We start from the raw sequence: 17,612 nt of genomic DNA on the forward strand, positions 1-17,612 counted from the left end.
TCCAAATGTTTTGCCACCTAATGTCCTGTCTGGGATTTTGCCCATGCTGCTTCCTCTGACTTTCTTTGCTAATCTGTACTTTTGACAAATTGTACTCATCATTAGGTCTCAGTTTATGCTTTATCTATGGATTGTCCTCACTTTTTGTGGGGAAGGGCAATGCCATTTCCATGCACTGTACAGGTATTTGGTGATTACCCATTTATCCCACTGTGTTATGATTTCTTGACTAGATATGAAAAAATTTCTACTGAATAGTGGCTGTGATTTACTTGTTGTTGATTTCTTTAGTGTCTGCATGGGGCCCACCATGTTGTATGTTAATACTTATGAAATGAATCATGCTGCATTATTGTGATTGTTAATTACTGATCATTTTCTCCAGAATTGTCCAGGGCAAGGCTACAGATTTTTTAAGTTGATTTTGAAGATTGAATTTTATTATTAGCACCCACTGCTAATTTCTAATACTTTATGTTTATATTTCATTTACTGTTTTGAATTTATTTAGGCATAAAGCCTTTCTTCTTGTGATTTTTGCTTATGTTTTAATTTTTTATAACTTTGAGATTTATTCCTGCCTCAGGTGGAAGATGCACTGTCCTATCTTGACCAGGTGAAGCTACAGTTTGGTAGTCAGCCTCAGGTCTACAATGATTTCCTTGACATCATGAAGGAATTTAAATCTCAGAGGTAAAAGATGTGGTTACACTTAAGTTTGTGGTTGGCATGTTGTTTTTAGATGGAGACTTATTCTTATCTGTTGGATGTCCCCTTTTGGAGGTTGAATTTTCAGGATCATGCTTTTATTTTACGGACTTATTTGTTGGTTTATTGATGGAAATTTCGGCCACTAGACTTTTTGTTTTCTCCCTATTGGTAAATTTTTCTTACCTAGAATATTTCTTAATGCTGTATCTGAATCAGTTGAGTAACACCAATAATAATTTAGGCTACTTGATTTTTGGATTAGTTTAATATACCCTAGTATTCTGGCGTGGCTCACTATTGCAAGAGAATAACATGCCCAGAAAATGGTTTATTTGGGTTTATCAAAGTTTGATTTTTTTTTTTTTTTAAGAGAAAACCTAGTTAAGTTTTTTCCTTAGGGTGTTCATCAAACCTGCTATTCATCAACCTGCTTTTCTTTCTTTCTTTTTTTTTTAATCAGCATTGACACTCCAGGAGTGATTAGCCGTGTGTCACAGTTGTTCAAAGGCCACCCTGACCTGATCATGGGTTTCAACACCTTCTTGCCTCCTGGCTATAAAATTGAAGTACAGACCAATGATATGGTGAATGTGACAACTCCTGGCCAGGTTCATCAGATCCCCACCCACGGCATCCAGCCCCAGCCTCAGCCACCACCCCAGCATCCTTCTCAGCCTTCAGCCCAGTCAGCTCCAGCTCCTGCTCAACCTGCTCCTCAGCCCCCACCTGCCAAAGTTAGCAAGGTGAGCACTTGGAAAATACTGCATTGTATGAAATGTATCCCCTAGAAAGCATCCTTCTTGACATTTTCCCTTTATAAAACTCAAATAATAGACAAATCACAAAGATTTCATTAGAGAAGATGTAGACATCACTATCGTGGCTTACATTTGCATATCACATATTTAGTTATCTATTTAAATTGACATATCAGGAACCAGTGAGAGCTCAAGGTTTCCTCTAACCTCGGTTTCCCAAGTAGCTGGGACTACAGGCATGTGCCATTGCACCCAGCTTGGAAATGATCATTTTACCATGGTCAAATTTAGGGTACTAAAATAGGGCACTAAATTTAGGGTACTAAGTCACACATGGTTATTTGCAAAAGATATTCTGTTTTTCAGGTTAGGTCATATCAGACTAGAAGATCTTGATGGTGGTGGTGGTGATGGTGTGTTGTTGGTCTAGACCCACACTGTTTGGTACACTATCCACTAGCCACATATGACTGTATTTTAATTTAAATCAGTTAAACAAATTCAGCTTTTCATTTACTCTGACCACATTTTAAGTGCTCAGTAGCCACATATGGCTAGTGGCTATTTTACAGGATGGTGCAAATAAAGAACATTTCATGATCTCACAGTCTACAGGACAGAGCTGGTCTAAAAGACATTTTTATGTGGAGTTACTGCAACAATTAAAGTGTTGTTATCTTTGAAATTAAAGATCCATATAGAATGAGTTGTTTTTTGTTTTTTTTTTTCCTTTGTGTACCTGTTGAGATAGCACATGAAAAACTCTTCTCTATAATGGAGATGGCTCCAGTTTCAAGGTTGTATTTAGAAAGTTTAAGACTTAAGATATTTGTATCATAATTTGCAATACCTCTACATCTCCTACTCCTATCCAGTATGATTTGAGTTGAGCTAAACTAGCCTGCCCTGAGTGGAGAAGTAAAGGATATCAGTTGATCAGACATTTTGTTTCTTTTTAGTTTGAACTTTCTAGCCCTTTGTCAAACCATCTATGCTCTTGAATAAAGGTTTTTTTTCTTTTTAGCCTTCCCAGTTACAAGCACATACTCCAGCCAGTCAGCAGACTCCTCCACTCCCACCATATGCATCCCCACGTTCTCCACCGGTCCAGCCTCACACACCAGTGACAATCTCATTGGGAACTGCCCCATCCTTGCAGAACAATCAGCCTGTGGAATTTAATCATGCCATCAACTATGTTAATAAGATCAAGAACAGATTCCAGGGCCAACCAGATATCTACAAAGCGTTCCTGGAGATTTTGCACACATATCAGGTAAGTGTCGTTAAAGTCAGTTTTATTTGCCCAATTTGAGTGCTCTGTATCATCCAGTCAGTGGCTGGTGAAATGAATACATGTTTTATCTGTTAAGTTTAGAGGGCAATTTGTGTAGACTGGTTAATCTACTATAAGAGTAGAAAGTTCTCTAATATTTTGTTTTATCAGTTAGTCCCCCACCACTACCACCACCACCACCACCACCACCACCCAGGCACATTAACATTTATTGCCCTAATTTTAAAAGTAATTAATTGTCATCAGCATCTTCTGTTCTTTCTCAATGTAAATGTCTGTCGTCAAAACAAGTATCAAGAACATAGACTTTTTTTTAGTGCAGCCTATGTAGATGATATAGGAGCATCAAGTATTATAGAAAGTGTTCCAGTGGTATGTGATTGAAAACGGTGGCCCTCTACTATGATCTCTTCCTACTTGCAATTCCTCAGAAAGAACAACGCAATGCCAAGGAGGCTGGAGGAAACTATACTCCAGCTTTGACTGAGCAGGAGGTATATGCCCAGGTGGCTCGTCTCTTTAAAAACCAAGAAGATCTTTTGTCAGAATTTGGACAGTTTCTACCAGATGCCAACAGCTCTGTGGTAAGCTTTAATTTAGAAAAACTGCACTATTTAGAATTATCATCTTAGATAAGTTGGTAAGCCATGATCAGAATAGGACTTCCTAGATGCTACTTAACTTGCTTTGATCAGAGCATTAATCTCTTGCATGTGTCTTAATCAGCTTTTAAGCAAAACAACTGCAGAGAAGGTTGATTCTGTGAGAAATGACCATGGAGGCACTGTGAAGAAGCCCCAACTCAACAACAAGCCACAGAGGCCCAGCCAGAATGGCTGCCAAATCCGCAGGCACTCTGGAACAGGAACCACACCTCCAGTGAAGGTGAGAATGGGCAGGAGCTACTCATTTTAACTTCCACAAGCAGTCCCAGTATACAAGTACTCTAGATTTGATTGTGTGTTCTTATCTTAAGGGTGACAGTTGGATCCTGAATATTCACAGCAAGTTGTATAGGTCACAGAAACTTAATTGCAAAACTTTCTATCTGGTTTTGCAAAAGAATGTTAGAATAATATTTGTTGCTTGGATTATTGTGTTTTTTTTGACGGTTTTATTTCTAATTTTCTTTGCTATGAGCTATTATTTATTTTTGTTTGCTGCTAAGGCTTTATGAGATTTACTAATTTTTCCCTTCTTTAAGTCTGCTTTCTGCTAGGATGATGTTTAGGCTTGATAATTGTTTCAGAAATATAAAGGGATGGTCTCTGGGGTCTACTTGCAAATATAGCCCAGGTGCTTTGTGAGAACTCTTTAACTGGGGCCTGTCCTGCCCAGGGTTCTTTGTTGGGTTGCCAGATCTGATCTATATCATCTTAATCTCCAAGGCAGAGCCTTTGGGCTATAGCAGAAGGAGGTCTTAAGCTCCTGTTAGTAACCCATCACATGATGCTTCTTGTTATAGTAAAACACTGATGGCCTGTCTACAGAAAACTAAGCTTTCTCCCCTTCTTTGCAATGCAACTATAATAGGAAGAGGAATAAATGGATGTAACAAATGTTGAAATCTTACATGAATTCTAAAGCAATATGTAATATGGAAAAGATAAACATGTCTACACAATTTCATTGAAGAATCGGAGAAGCTAGTGAAATTTCTAATAGTAAGAGGTGACTGACTGGGGGCTGGGGTTGTGGCTTAGCAGTAGAGCGCTTGCCTCGCATGTTCGAGGGCCTGGCTTCAATCCTCAGCACCACATAAAAATAAATAAGTAAAATAAAGGTATTGTGTCCAACTACAATTAAAAAATAAAAATAAAAAAGGTGACTAGTGAACAAATGACTTGACTCCAGGGACTGACGTAGTAGGTGTTGCCAACATTTTTGAAGGACCCTAATTTGTGTGTGTGTGTTTAATGGTTTCTCTTTTTGAAATCAAATTGAATAGTTATGATTTCTCTTTTTTCACTTCAGTAAAGGTATTATATGGATAGCAAGAATCATCTTTGCAGATAGGCTCCACTCTTGGATTTATTTTCCTCCCATAATTGATGATATGCAGGTGGAAACAATATGTTGGGAGCTTACAATTTCCACCTGCTTTTTATAGGCAGTATGAGCAGAGGCTATGGCTCCTATGAATGTGGGCTCTGAGATGGCCAAGGTGCTGCTTCTTACAAAGTTTATGAATTTCTAGTGAGAAGTAGGTTTTTTAAAGTAAATTCTTGGACTTCGAGTACCTAGCATGTGTGAGACCCTCAATTCAACCGCAGCACTGAAAAAAAAATTTTTTGACAGGACTATAGCATAGCCTTTAAATTATTCTGAGTGGATATTATTGATGAGATAGTTATTCCTTCTATTAGGAAAGTAAAGTATGTTTTTTTAAATGAATTTTTAAATTAAAATATTATTAAAGGGTAAAGATTGAATTTTGTCTGCTATAGGCAACACATGCCAGATAGTTTTTATAAATAGCCTTTTTTTTTTTCTCAACTGATAGGAAAAAAAAAATCAGTGGTATTAGATTAGAAATTAAGTTACTTTTGGTCTCTAGGAAAAGTAAGGATATTCTGAAAGTTTTCCACAGTAATGCTGTGATCATTTCTGGAGATAACATTTTAGGGTAGTAGAATGATTCTATGAGTTTCTGATGGAGAAACAAATTGACAGGCAAACAAAGAGAAAGACAGTAGAAATTTTTTAGGGTATAAAGTGAGTTAGTGACTTGAATTCTTATTTATTTCAATGTATTCATCAGCAGCAATTTCAGTAATGGAACCGTTTAACAGAGATGAAAATACAAGTCAGAGAAGTCCACTTTGAGCCTCACATATCTGGTTTTTTTTTTCCTTTGCAGAAGAAACCCAAACTGCTGAGCCTAAAGGATTCTTCTATGGCAGATGCCAGCAAGCATGGGGTTGGAACTGAATCATTATTTTTTGATAAGGTGAGTAAAGATGAATATGGTTTGATATTAGCATATTAGCTATTAATGATGGAGAATCACTCCATTCCCAGAAAAGGCTCCCCCACCCCCCCACCCCCCGCCCCAAAGGCATCAAAATGATTAGGACGTCCTCTCTTTTTGTCTGTCTTTTCAGTGTTGGGGATTGAACCCAAAGCCTTGTACATTCCTATGCAAGCATTCTACCCCTGAACTGTGCCCCCAGTCCTAGGTCTTTCTAGTTTTTAACTGGGTCCTTGCTGTCAGCTACTGTTAGCCCTGCTAGAGAAGTAGTAGCACTTTCTTTTTTGGTTTTGTGAAGTACTTTGTGACAATATACAGCATTTCATGGTGGAAGAAAGCCTTTTTAGAAATGTTTCATGTTCCTCTCAAAAGAAGGTGTTGGGCCCTCTCTATAGATAGATAGCCTGGTCTGTACAATGGGAAGTATTAGTACCAGCATCTTGTTGAGAATTTAAGATGTCTCTTTGGGGTGGAGGTGGGGGTGGGTGAAAGGGATACTAGGGATTGAACCCAGAGGAGCTTTACCACTGAGCTACATCCCTAGACATTTTTAATTTTTATTTTGCGTCAGTGCCTCACTAAGGTGCTTAAGTCCTTACTAATTTGCTGAGGCTGGCCTTGAGCTTGCAATCCCACTGCCTTAGTCTCCCAAATCACTGAGATGACAGGCATACACCCCTGTGCCTAGCAACGTTTTTTTTTCCCCCCTTAGGATTTTTTTTTTCTTAGGGATTGAAATCCAGGGCCTCACATATGCCAGATGTGTGCTTTACCACTGACTTATTCTCCCAGCCCCAAAATGACTTGTAATCTTCTAATTGCTGTGATAATTATTTGCAGTAAACACACATAGTGTTGTGGGAATTCTGATTTAATGGAATGTTTTCAAAGATCCCCAGGTGTTTCTAATGAGCAGGCAGAATGGAGATTACTGGTACAAACCATGTTGTGTGATATTATAGTTTGATTCCTCTCCTGTAACAGGCTTCCTTTTTGGAGTTAGCTTGGTGATTAGCAGTCAACTTTTGAGTGGGGTAGCTGGCAACTATTTGGGCTTCTTACTGTAGGAACCTGCCTGAATTGATTTGGTGGTGATTAAGCTTATCTTGTACCTCTGGATTTTTATAGAAAGGCAGATGATATCTTTCTGTCTCTGTGTATATGTGACCTCTCCTGTAAAAGGTAGTGATATTTTTTAGTGCTTTTAATAAGGGATACATAATTAAGAATGTATTCTTGATCTATGTGGAGCTTACTTTAAGATGTCAGTGGTAGAAGAAATGAAAAGAGAAGGGACAAAATTTACTATATATTAATCATTGAGGCTGAATGAGTATATAGGGTTAGACTTACGTATGCTTTTGTATACATTGAGAAGCTAATAAAAGCAAATAGGCATATAGTACAAAAAGTACAGTACATTTATCTTTAGCTTTAAAAGTTCATATTCCATATAGTATCTATTGCTGGCAGTTATGAAAAGAATAGTCTACTATTAAAGGTTTGTTAGTTCAGTTCTAAGAAGACTCAGTAAGAAGAACATATTTATCGTTGTGAAGATGAACGCTTTGTGGTATACACTCCTTTGTCATTTGAAGTTTGTGGAAATGGGAAGTGCTAATAATAAAGAATTTTGTTTGGTGACAGTCTACAGTCCCCACCAAAGAACTACAATGCTATTTACTTTTGTAACTGAAACTCCAGATTGGTCACCTATTTAGGTTAGTTTTACTCTCTTCTGTACCATTGACTTCTTTATGTTTTGGAATATTAGAATGTTCAGCTGGGTATGGTGGCTCACACCTGTAATCTCAGCAACTTAGTAAAACCTATCTCAAAATTAAAAAATAAAATAAAAATGCAGCTGGGGATGTGGCTCAGTTAAGTGCCTCAGGCTTCAGTCCCCAGTACCAAAAAAATAAGTATGTAAATAAAATGTTCAGTGATATAGAAGTAAGGGAAAGGAACAAGTCAGAAGACAGAAGTACCTTTAGTTTAAAATGCCTTCATTCAAGATTACTAGTTTGAAAACAGTGTTGACAGAAATTCTTGCTGCTCTAAACCCCTGTTAGGAAGAGCATTAAAACCTTGGGTAGGGGTTAGGGCTGTAGCTCAGTGATAGGGCGTTTGCCTAGCACATGTGAGGTACTGGGTTCAATCCTCAACACCACATGAAAAAATAAATAAAACAAAGGTATTGTGTCAATCTATAACTAAAAATATATTTTTTTAAAAAAAAAAAAAGCTCCCATAAATCTAACATGGTCTGGAGAAGCACGCATATAAGGATGTATACTCTAGGACTTTTTAAATTTTTATTGTGGAAATACTAAAACATATGAAAGTAAAGAATAAAATGATCCCTTATATACCATCCAGCTTCTGCCCTTTCCAACTCCTAGCCAGTACACCTGACTCCTGTTTTCTCACTCATCCTAGTTTATTTGGAGACAAATGTCAGATGATATATTATTTTATCAATAAAAATTTTAGTAAGATGACTTCTTTTAAAATATGATCATTATTGCATCTTTTAAAAACTAACATTGATTCCTTTATCATAAAATATCAGGTCAAAATTTCCCCAATTTTTAAAAAGTAGTTCAAGTCCTTGAGTCCCCACATAACCATCTTTCTTCTGTTTATCTCCATAAGGTTCGAAAGGCTCTACGAAGTGCAGAGGCCTATGAAAATTTCCTGCGTTGTCTTGTTATCTTTAACCAGGAGGTGATTTCTCGGGCTGAACTTGTGCAGCTAGTCTCTCCTTTTCTGGGGTAAGTAAAATGAGGTACTTAACCCCTGATTCTGATAAGAAAATAAAGTAATAATTGATTTGAGAGAGTATATGATAGGCAAAGTTGATTTAATTGGGATAAGTCAATTGACTCAAATGCCAGTGTTGAGTTCTAAGAGATCTTCTAATCTAACTCTAGAGATTAGAAATTAGGCAGAGTGTACATTGAAATATTTATCTACAAATGGCCAAGACTAGTTGTCTCCTGATTCTCTAACAAAGTGCTTGATGTTTGTAGAGACAAATCTTTCCCAGGTTCTAGAATCTTGACTATATTTAACAACCTAAGAATTATGTGAACCCTGAAGCAATATTCTTGATCAAAAAAAAAAAAAAAAAAAGGCTGGTTATTGCCTAGATTCAGTGCAAATCTTCCATTTGCACCTTAATTGATCTGAGAGCATTCTATAAGAGGAAACCAAATGCTTAGAACCGGTGTTTCTTAGGAAGTAATTATCAATGGCATTTGTTTCTGGTAGCAGAGTTCTGACCTAACCCCAAAGAGTGGAAGTCTTACCTTGGGATTACTATATCATGGCTCTAATTGCTTACCAGTTTTTGGTTTGATTCTTCAGGAAATTCCCTGAATTGTTTAATTGGTTTAAAAACTTTCTGGGCTATAAGGAATCTGTACATCTGGAAACCTTTCCAAAGGAACGAGCCACAGAGGGCATTGCCATGGAGATAGATTATGCCTCTTGTAAACGGCTTGGCTCTAGCTATCGAGCCTTGCCTAAGAGTTACCAGCAGCCCAAGTGTACAGGACGGACTCCTCTCTGTAAAGAGGTAAGGATCAGCCCTGAATTCTTAGCTTTCTTCAGAAGATAGCAGTGGTACCAGGGCTTAAGGATTTATCTGGATGATAGAATTAAGAACCTTCTCCAAGCTGGGCACAGTGGCTTATACCTGCAGTCCCAGTGATGCTAAAGGCTGAGAGAGGGGGATTGCAAGTTCAAAACCAGTCTCAGCAATTTAGCAAGACCTGGCTCAAAAAATGCAAAGGACTGGGGATGTAACTCAGTGGTAGAGCACCAATTCTCAGTACTCCCCAAAAGAGCCTCTATTTTTTGAGAATGCTTAATCACCAGAAAGCTTTTGTTAGGTTTACAGTCTCTCTTTTTCTACCCGAAGGTTTTAAATGATACCTGGGTTTCCTTTCCATCGTGGTCTGAAGACTCCACCTTTGTTAGTTCTAAGAAGACTCAGTATGAAGAACATATTTATCGTTGTGAAGATGAGCGCTTTGAGGTATACACTCGTTTGTCATTTGAAGTTTGTGGAAATGGGAGATACTAAGTGAAAGGATATATTAAATATGATCTGTGAAGGTTGGCTATTTTAAGATCAGAGAATTTTTATGGTGTGACTTATCTAGGCCATTAGCCTTTTTTAAATCATCTGTTGATGACTAAATAGTAATCCTTTTATCATTTATCATTTTAATGATAACATTGTGTTTTATATGTATCTGTAAAATTAGTATCTTAAAATCTATATTGCTTTCTTGAAGTTGTTTTGAAAGATTTATATTTTTAAGTTCTCTGTATTGTTATGCTTAGCCTGGTATCTTGGTATGGTTAGCAAACCAATTCTACTGTGGGAACTGGAATTCTGCCAGGTGGGGTGGCACACACCTGTAATTCCAGTAATTTGGGAAGCTGAGGCAGGAGGATTGCAAGTACAGGCCAGCCCCATCAATTTAACAAGGCTATAAGCAACTTAGTAAGACCCTTTCTCAAAAAAGGACTGGGGATGTGGCTAGTGGTTACATGCCCTTGGGTTCTATCCTGTTTTTTGTTGTTGTTGTTGTTTTAAGGTGTGAATTCTTCACTCATGTAATTCATATTGATTTGGCTTCTTTGGAAAGAAAATTAAGTTGGGGACTTTGTGTGTTAAAGTAGTTGGGAAGGAGGGAGCTGGAGTAGATTAGTGAGTTGGTAAAATGCTATTATATTAGGAGAGGACTACTGAAATAAAATCAAATACCCATTATTCAGATTGAAGTCTACTTATGCTACCGTCAAGGGAAGTACATATGTATATCTTTACAGATGTAAAATTAAGTATATCCAGTTTAGTGTACATTGAGTGGCTCTGCTAATTCATATGGATAGGAGATATCTTTTTCAACAAGGAACCACATATTGCCTGGCTACTGGCAAGTGGCTGGCCATCTTTGGCCTCAGGATTTATGAACAGTGTCAGCCATTTGCAGAAAATTAAATCATGATAGGTCTTAACTTCCATGGGGAGTTGTTTTTTTTTTTTGTTTGTTTGTTTGTTTGTTTGTTTTTATTTGCTGTACTGGGGATTAAATCCAGGACCTTGGGCATGCTAGGCAAACATTCTAGCACTGAGCCACATTCCCAGCACCCATGGGGACTTTCATCAAACTACAGAAAGCATTTCTTTATTACCTGTTAGCAAGGTCAGATGACTTGGAAAACATAAGTGCCAGCAGTTCAGTTACAATAAGTTGCTCCTTTTCTTTCTCAACTGCAAACGAGAGGCAACATCTTCATTTTCCATTTATGACTCTAGGGGCAAAGGAGAAGAAGTGTGGCTTGTTGGGTGTGTGTATATGCTTCGAATTTGGCAGAATAGACTATTTGAAGGAGTGTTGCAACTCCCATATCTAAGTGACTTAGAAAAACAGAAGGCTTATTTATCATGCTATGTTGTGTGTTCATGTTTAACAGTGGATTTTGCTCATGAGAATTACTTAGGGACCTATGCTAACGGTGCTACTATTTTGAATGCTAGTCCCTAGAATGAAGAGAGCTCAGAAGGACCTCACACACCTAAATGTTCCAGTCTTGAAATAATAAACATTACTTCTCACCTCATCACAGCTCATTTACCAGAAGTAGTTATATTACCCTATCTAATCATCTAGGAGCCAGGAAGATTGGGGAAGGCAGAGAGCTAGAAATACTTGATGCCTGCTGCAGTCCCCAAAATAAGAGAATTTAGGAAACACTAGTCCCTTGAGACTATTAAATCACTTTTTTAGAATTTCTTATTTAGAGATTCTTTTTTTTAAGCTTGGGGAAAAGATATTTAAATGTTGCCAAGACAGGTAGGTTGTTGCCTAAGAATAAGTGTCAGCAGTTCAGTAACAATTTAAGTGGCTACCCATAGATAGAACCATGGGTAGAACTCTTAGTTTTGGGGGTTGTTTTTTGTTTATTTGTTTGTTTTAACTGTAACAGGTCTTAGCAATTTAGGAAGGTTCAGAGAGAACGTTCAATGAAATTGCCTGTTAAATCCTTCTCACCTAAGATTAGCAATTCTAAGCATACTGTGGTGGTGATAATAATGATAATAGGAGTAATAATAACTACTACTCCATTTTTATTGGATTTGTGTGTGTGCGCAGTGTTGGAAATCTTGGCTGTTTCTTGTTTGCCAGGCATTGTGTTAAACACTCTATATGGATCATATCATTTACTCAAAAAAAAAAAAACCTTCATGAGAGTAGTAGGTGTTTTAATCCATATTTGGCTAGTATGACAGATTCAAATCCAGAGAGTTTTGACTCCCTGCTTTATTCTCCCAACTGATTTAGATCCTGACACCTTTGTCTTCCTCTTTAGCTTGATGTAGTTTTAGAGACCAATCTGGCAACAATCCGAGTTCTAGAAGCAATACAGAAAAAGCTTTCCCGATTGTCTGCTGAGGAACAAGCCAAATTTCGCTTGGATAACACTCTTGGGGGTACTTCGGAAGTCATCCATCGAAAAGCACTCCAGAGGATATATGCTGATAAAGCGGCTGACATCATTGATGGTCTGAGGAAGAATCCTTCCATTGCTGTTCCTATTGTCCTTAAAAGGTACCCAGGCAAATGTGCCCTTCGTGCTTTAGTATGTTTCAGTGTCTCATTAAATAAGGCTCTTAATTTTCAATCTGATTGTCCCATGAAACCTCCAATGTGCTCCAGCTCTGGTGTTTGGATATCAGGTGCATGGGGTTGGATAGTAGAACTTCTTTTGGGGCTTCTGTGTAACCAACATTAAAGAACAAATCTTGAAAGTTTATAGTGGAGTGCTTTGTGTGTACAGTTGAAGGGTTTTATCATTTTTAGTTAATGAGCTTAAAGAGATGGGGTTCTCACTATGTTGCCCAGTCCAGCATCAAACTCCTGGGTGCGAGTGTTCCTCCTGCCTTAGCCTTCCAAATAGCTAAGATTACAGGTATGCACCTTGGCCATCTCGGAGTGTTTAGATTTAAAATATAAAAAGAACAAAGAAGGAAACAAGTATCTGTATTCCTGCCACTGAGGATTAACTACTGTAAATGTCCTAGTTCAGCTTTTAATAAGAAAAATCACTTTGTCGTAAAATCTGATACATGCTCATTATGAAAAAGGACCTCATTTACCGTTTTTGCCAAGAATATCTTACTTCTCATAGCTAAGCTAACAAGCTTCCATGTCAGACTTAGGTGTAAAGGAGCAACATGTTGTGCCCACCTAAGTCCAGGCATCAGTGCAGGAGGCTGAGCCCCCCTGTGCTCTAAGTCTAAAGCACTCTTGCCCACACTAATTCTTTTATTAGTAACTGACTCTCCTTTCAATGTCACCTAGTAAAAGTTAATTCTGATTTGCTACACGGTTCACAGATACCCAGCTTTTTATTTTTTTACCTAGGGTTCCCCCTCAAGATCTGACACAAATTGATGATTATTCTTCTTACCAGTAGCATGTAACTTCTGGCTTTTGAGACATAGTGTATTTTTTACTTGTAGTGTTTTTTTGGTTTTTATTCTTCTGGAGCATTAGAATTAGTTGTTCTGGTCGCAGTTTTGCAGACTGTCCAAATGAACATTTTTGTGCAAGTTCTCTGCTCTTTGTATTTTCTTTAGCATTAGTAAACATTAGTCATGTAATAGAGAAATAGGTTTAACCTTGTTTTAGCTGGCCAAGGAAAAGAACCATGTTTTCAAAGAATACTTAATGATCTACTACTGTGTGCCATAGTGTGGAATGTTTTCTTTAAAAAAAAAAAAAATTATGGTGCTGGGGATTGAGCCCTGGGCCTTGCACATGTTAGGCAGGTGCTCTATCACTAAGCTACACCTACAGTCCCTGAAATGCTTTCTGAGAATTAACTGTTCTGGGTAAGATTTTTGTCTTGGGAAAATTACTTCCCCGAAGTAAGTTTTGAATGAGTATTTTTCTTTTTTAACAAAATTCAAGACTGGTTTGATGTTATCTCAAATTGTCAATAATCTTGAAAGACCTTGCATCTTTGACTTTTGAAAGAAAGTAAGCCTGCCATCTTTCTTATTTTGAAACCCTCTGAATCCCCACATATTGTTTCCACCCCTTTTCTGACCCCCACTAGGTTGAAGATGAAAGAGGAAGAATGGCGAGAAGCTCAGAGAGGCTTTAACAAAGTGTGGCGAGAGCAAAATGAGAAATACTACTTGAAGTCTCTGGACCACCAGGGCATCAACTTTAAACAAAATGACACCAAGGTCCTGAGGTCTAAGAGCTTACTCAATGAGATTGAGAGTATTTATGATGAGGTGAGTGAGGGTTCTGCATCTGAAGAGACTCCAGTCTTCATGTTCAGCATAGCTTTGATTTTTGGAAATTTCTTTTGTTATAGGAAAGTGATACCCTCCAAGACCTGCCAGTTCTTGGTTCATGGCTGTCATAACCTTTTATGTTCCCGATCCTACCATTTTAAACTTAAGCCTTACCCTTATACCTACTGTTTCACTAGTTTCAGATTTTACCTCATGCCTTCGTCCTCCCACTTCTTCCACCACATATTTCCCTCAAACAATGCCTTGTATTCATATTCATATAGATCATTTCAACCTCAACTACAACCTAAAAACTTATCATTGACCTCAACTCTTTTTAATTCTTGTTTACTCAGCACACTTATCAGTACTATAAATAGTACTAGGAGCCTCAATAGAGAGATGAATTCTAAGAAATTCTTTCTGTGAGCTTATAGTCTTAGGAAATAGAAATAGAAATGCAGTACAGTGGGAATTCTTAGAAATTGTTCCTGAGTTTTAAAAATAAACTCAATAGTAAATGAGCCCTTACATAATCTTACCTATCCATGTTTTTTCAATGTTATATTATCACCCTCCCCCACCCACCCCCAAATTATTTTGTGAGTCCCAGTCCTCATTGTATCCTGCACAGATACTAATCCAGAATTGTAAAAGATGGTTCTAATTCTATCCCATTGTTTCCTATAAGTCATATTTTTGCATCAAACACATCTTCACATTACCTATTTGTTTCTGGAAGAGGCACGAAATTATTGTTAAGGTCAGTCCTTAATTTTAGGATTAGTTAACCACTGTGGTGGTTAATGGAATGTACTACTTGTGAGTCTTGTAGATTTGTGGATATAAACATGTCACACAATACTTTTGTCTCTCTCATCAGAGGCAAGAGCAGGCTACAGAAGAGAATGCTGGTGTACCTGTTGGTCCACACCTCTCACTTGCCTATGAAGACAAACAGATACTGGAAGATGCTGCTGCTCTGATTATCCATCATGTGAAGAGGCAAACAGGCATTCAGAAGGAGGACAAGTATAAAATCAAGCAAATCATGCATCATTTCATTCCAGATCTGCTCTTTGCTCAGAGAGGTGATCTTTCTGATGTAGAAGAGGAAGAAGAAGAAGAGATGGATGTAGATGAAGCCACAGGGGCAGCCAAGAAGCACAATGGTGTTGGGGGCAGTCCCCCTAAGTCAAAGTTATTATTTAGTAACACAGCAGCTCAAAAGTTAAGAGGGATGGATGAAGTATACAACCTTTTCTATGTCAATAACAACTGGTATATATTTATGCGACTACACCAGATTCTGTGTTTGAGGCTGCTGCGGATTTGTTCCCAAGCTGAACGGCAAATCGAAGAAGAAAACCGAGAGCGAGAGTGGGAACGTGAAGTGCTAGGCATAAAGCGAGACAAGAGTGAGAGCCCTGCCATCCAGTTACGTCTCAAAGAACCTAGTGAGTGCCTAGACTGTAGGTTCACAGAGGATATGTGGGATTGGGGACCTCATTACCTAGTTATACTTGGAAGTGCTTTCTTTTAAGCATAGAGTACAGGCCATATTTGAACTAGGTTCAAATCCTGCCTCTCCAATTTACTTTAACCCAGCGAACCTATACTTCATAAATGGAGGCACTAAGTGTTACCTTATGGATTTGCTAAGAAATAAGAAAATATGCATAGCACACTGCTAGGATCATAGACGGTGCACCAATTGTTGGTACTGTAGACACACTGGGGACAGGAGATCAACTGCCCAAGTGGTAAATCTCAGGGTTACTTCATAGTGTACAGACAACAGAGACTTCAATTTCACACCAAGAAAGTACATCAATTCCTAGTTAATCATGCCTAAGACAGATGGGAATTTTCTCAGATGTGTGAGAATGGACTTCTCTTTAGTGGGGTTCATGGCTCATTCCTAATAAGTAGGAATAGTTTCTGAAAAGGAGATTACAATACAGGTGGTGTGAGGCATAGTAGAATAAGAATAAAGACAGAAAATTCAAGAAAAGGAAAATAAAGGAGTGTTAATGAAGGCACCATATAACAGTTCAGTTCATAAATTAGGTACTTGACCTGTGAGCCAAAAACTTTTTCATGAGGCCTTTTTACTGGGTTCTTCAGGAAATAGAAAATCTGAGGAGTGAGGGATGGTGGTGGTGTTCTTTTTAATGGGTGCTATTGTAGGAATCCCATGAATGGCCTCAATTTTCTGTGTACTAAAATAATAATAATGGGAATTAATTCTAAAAGCCCTTATCAGAATTCTAGTTTCAAAAAGAATTTTGGACCGAGTGTAATGATTCCTCTGCTTGGATAGAAATTAGAGATATAATGGCCTAATTCTGGCTTGAGACCTGACTTAACCTGATTTAAAGTATAGTTTTGTCTTGTGATAGTGCCATCCCTCAAACTGGTTGTAATCTGAGGTAATTTAAGTCAGTTCCTTCTTTTACATAGTAATTGTACTGTTGTGCTTATCCATGATTTCATCCCACCTCCAAAAATGAAGATTGATCAGTTTTGCTATTAACTTTGTTTTGGTAGGAGTACTGGGGATTGAAGTAAGGGCAACCACTGAGACACATCTCCAGCCGTATTTTAATTTTTTTTTTCATTTTTAGTCATTTAAAAAAAATTTTTTTTTTAGTTGTAGTTGGACATAATACCTTTATTTTATTTTTATGTGGTGCTGAGGATAGAACCCAGGGCCTCGCTCGTGCTAGGCGAGTGATCTACTGCTGAGCCACAACCCCAGTCCCATTTTTAGTCATTCTTTTGGAAGTGCAACATGTGTACAAAGATGTAAGCAAATCAGAATTGTACAGCTCAATGAGTTTTTCCAGTGAACACCTTTGTTTTCAAGAAAGAGAATGTAGCCAAGACCTCAGTAGCCTCTTTGTGCCACTATCTTAGAGAATAGGTTTTGAACTTTAATGGGGCTTATTTTAGTAAGCTCGAGAGCTTTTACTGTTTTTTGTGTCCTCTGCTTTCCAGATGTCTCTTTAGTGATAAGTAAGACTCATTCTAGCTAGAGGTTGACAGTGATTCATGTGGGGCAAGTACAGATCATTTAGTGCAATTTTCGAAGTACAATGTTGCAAATCCATTTTTAAACAAAAGGACTTTTGACAAATGCAGATTACTTCATTATTCATAGAGGATTTAATTTGTACTTCTGTTCTGAAGCGATTTCCCAGTGCTAGTGTATGAACAGTGTCTGTCTTTTCTCGAATGTATTTCATGTTTCATTGAAGTAGCTTTATGAGCAAATGATTGCTGTAAGGAATGCTCTTCTGCAGGCTAGAGAAATAACTTCTTTGAAGGCCCTTCTTCCCTGAAGTATTTTGTTCTATCACGAAGAACCCAGCAGTGCTATAAAGTATCTTTCTGGCACAGTCAATCAGAAGTTAGAAGTCACTGTTGAAGTTGCAGAGTCACTGTCCTTTCATAGCCAACACTGGTGATTATAGCCACCTGTCAGATTTCATCTCAGTCTGCTGTGGGTTGAATGAATATGTTTTGAATATCTAGTATTTATTT

At 37.8% G+C, this 17,612-nt stretch overlaps 1 protein-coding gene across 5 annotated transcripts in view; it reads left to right on the forward strand.

Moving 5' to 3' along the window:
* Positions 1-17,612, forward strand: part of SIN3A (SIN3 transcription regulator family member A) — a 58,846-nt gene that overhangs the window by 25,092 nt on the left and 16,142 nt on the right. For all 5 annotated transcript variants that reach the window (XM_081290958.1, XM_081290957.1, XM_081290956.1 and 2 more), the window contains exons 4-15: positions 587-693; positions 1,172-1,454; positions 2,494-2,745; positions 3,198-3,350; positions 3,493-3,651; positions 5,627-5,716; positions 8,393-8,511; positions 9,107-9,317; positions 9,663-9,779; positions 12,128-12,366; positions 13,880-14,063; positions 14,950-15,523. In XM_081290958.1, the coding sequence (XP_081147084.1) occupies positions 587-693; positions 1,172-1,454; positions 2,494-2,745; positions 3,198-3,350; positions 3,493-3,651; positions 5,627-5,716; positions 8,393-8,511; positions 9,107-9,317; positions 9,663-9,779; positions 12,128-12,366; positions 13,880-14,063; positions 14,950-15,523 (2,488 nt within the window). The remainder of the gene's footprint in view (positions 1-586; positions 694-1,171; positions 1,455-2,493; positions 2,746-3,197; positions 3,351-3,492; positions 3,652-5,626; positions 5,717-8,392; positions 8,512-9,106; positions 9,318-9,662; positions 9,780-12,127; positions 12,367-13,879; positions 14,064-14,949; positions 15,524-17,612) is intronic.

The sequence above is a fragment of the Spermophilus citellus genome (assembly GCF_964194105.1).
Source record: "Spermophilus citellus genome assembly, chromosome: 4".
In the NCBI taxonomy this organism is placed as follows: domain Eukaryota; kingdom Metazoa; phylum Chordata; class Mammalia; order Rodentia; family Sciuridae; genus Spermophilus; species Spermophilus citellus.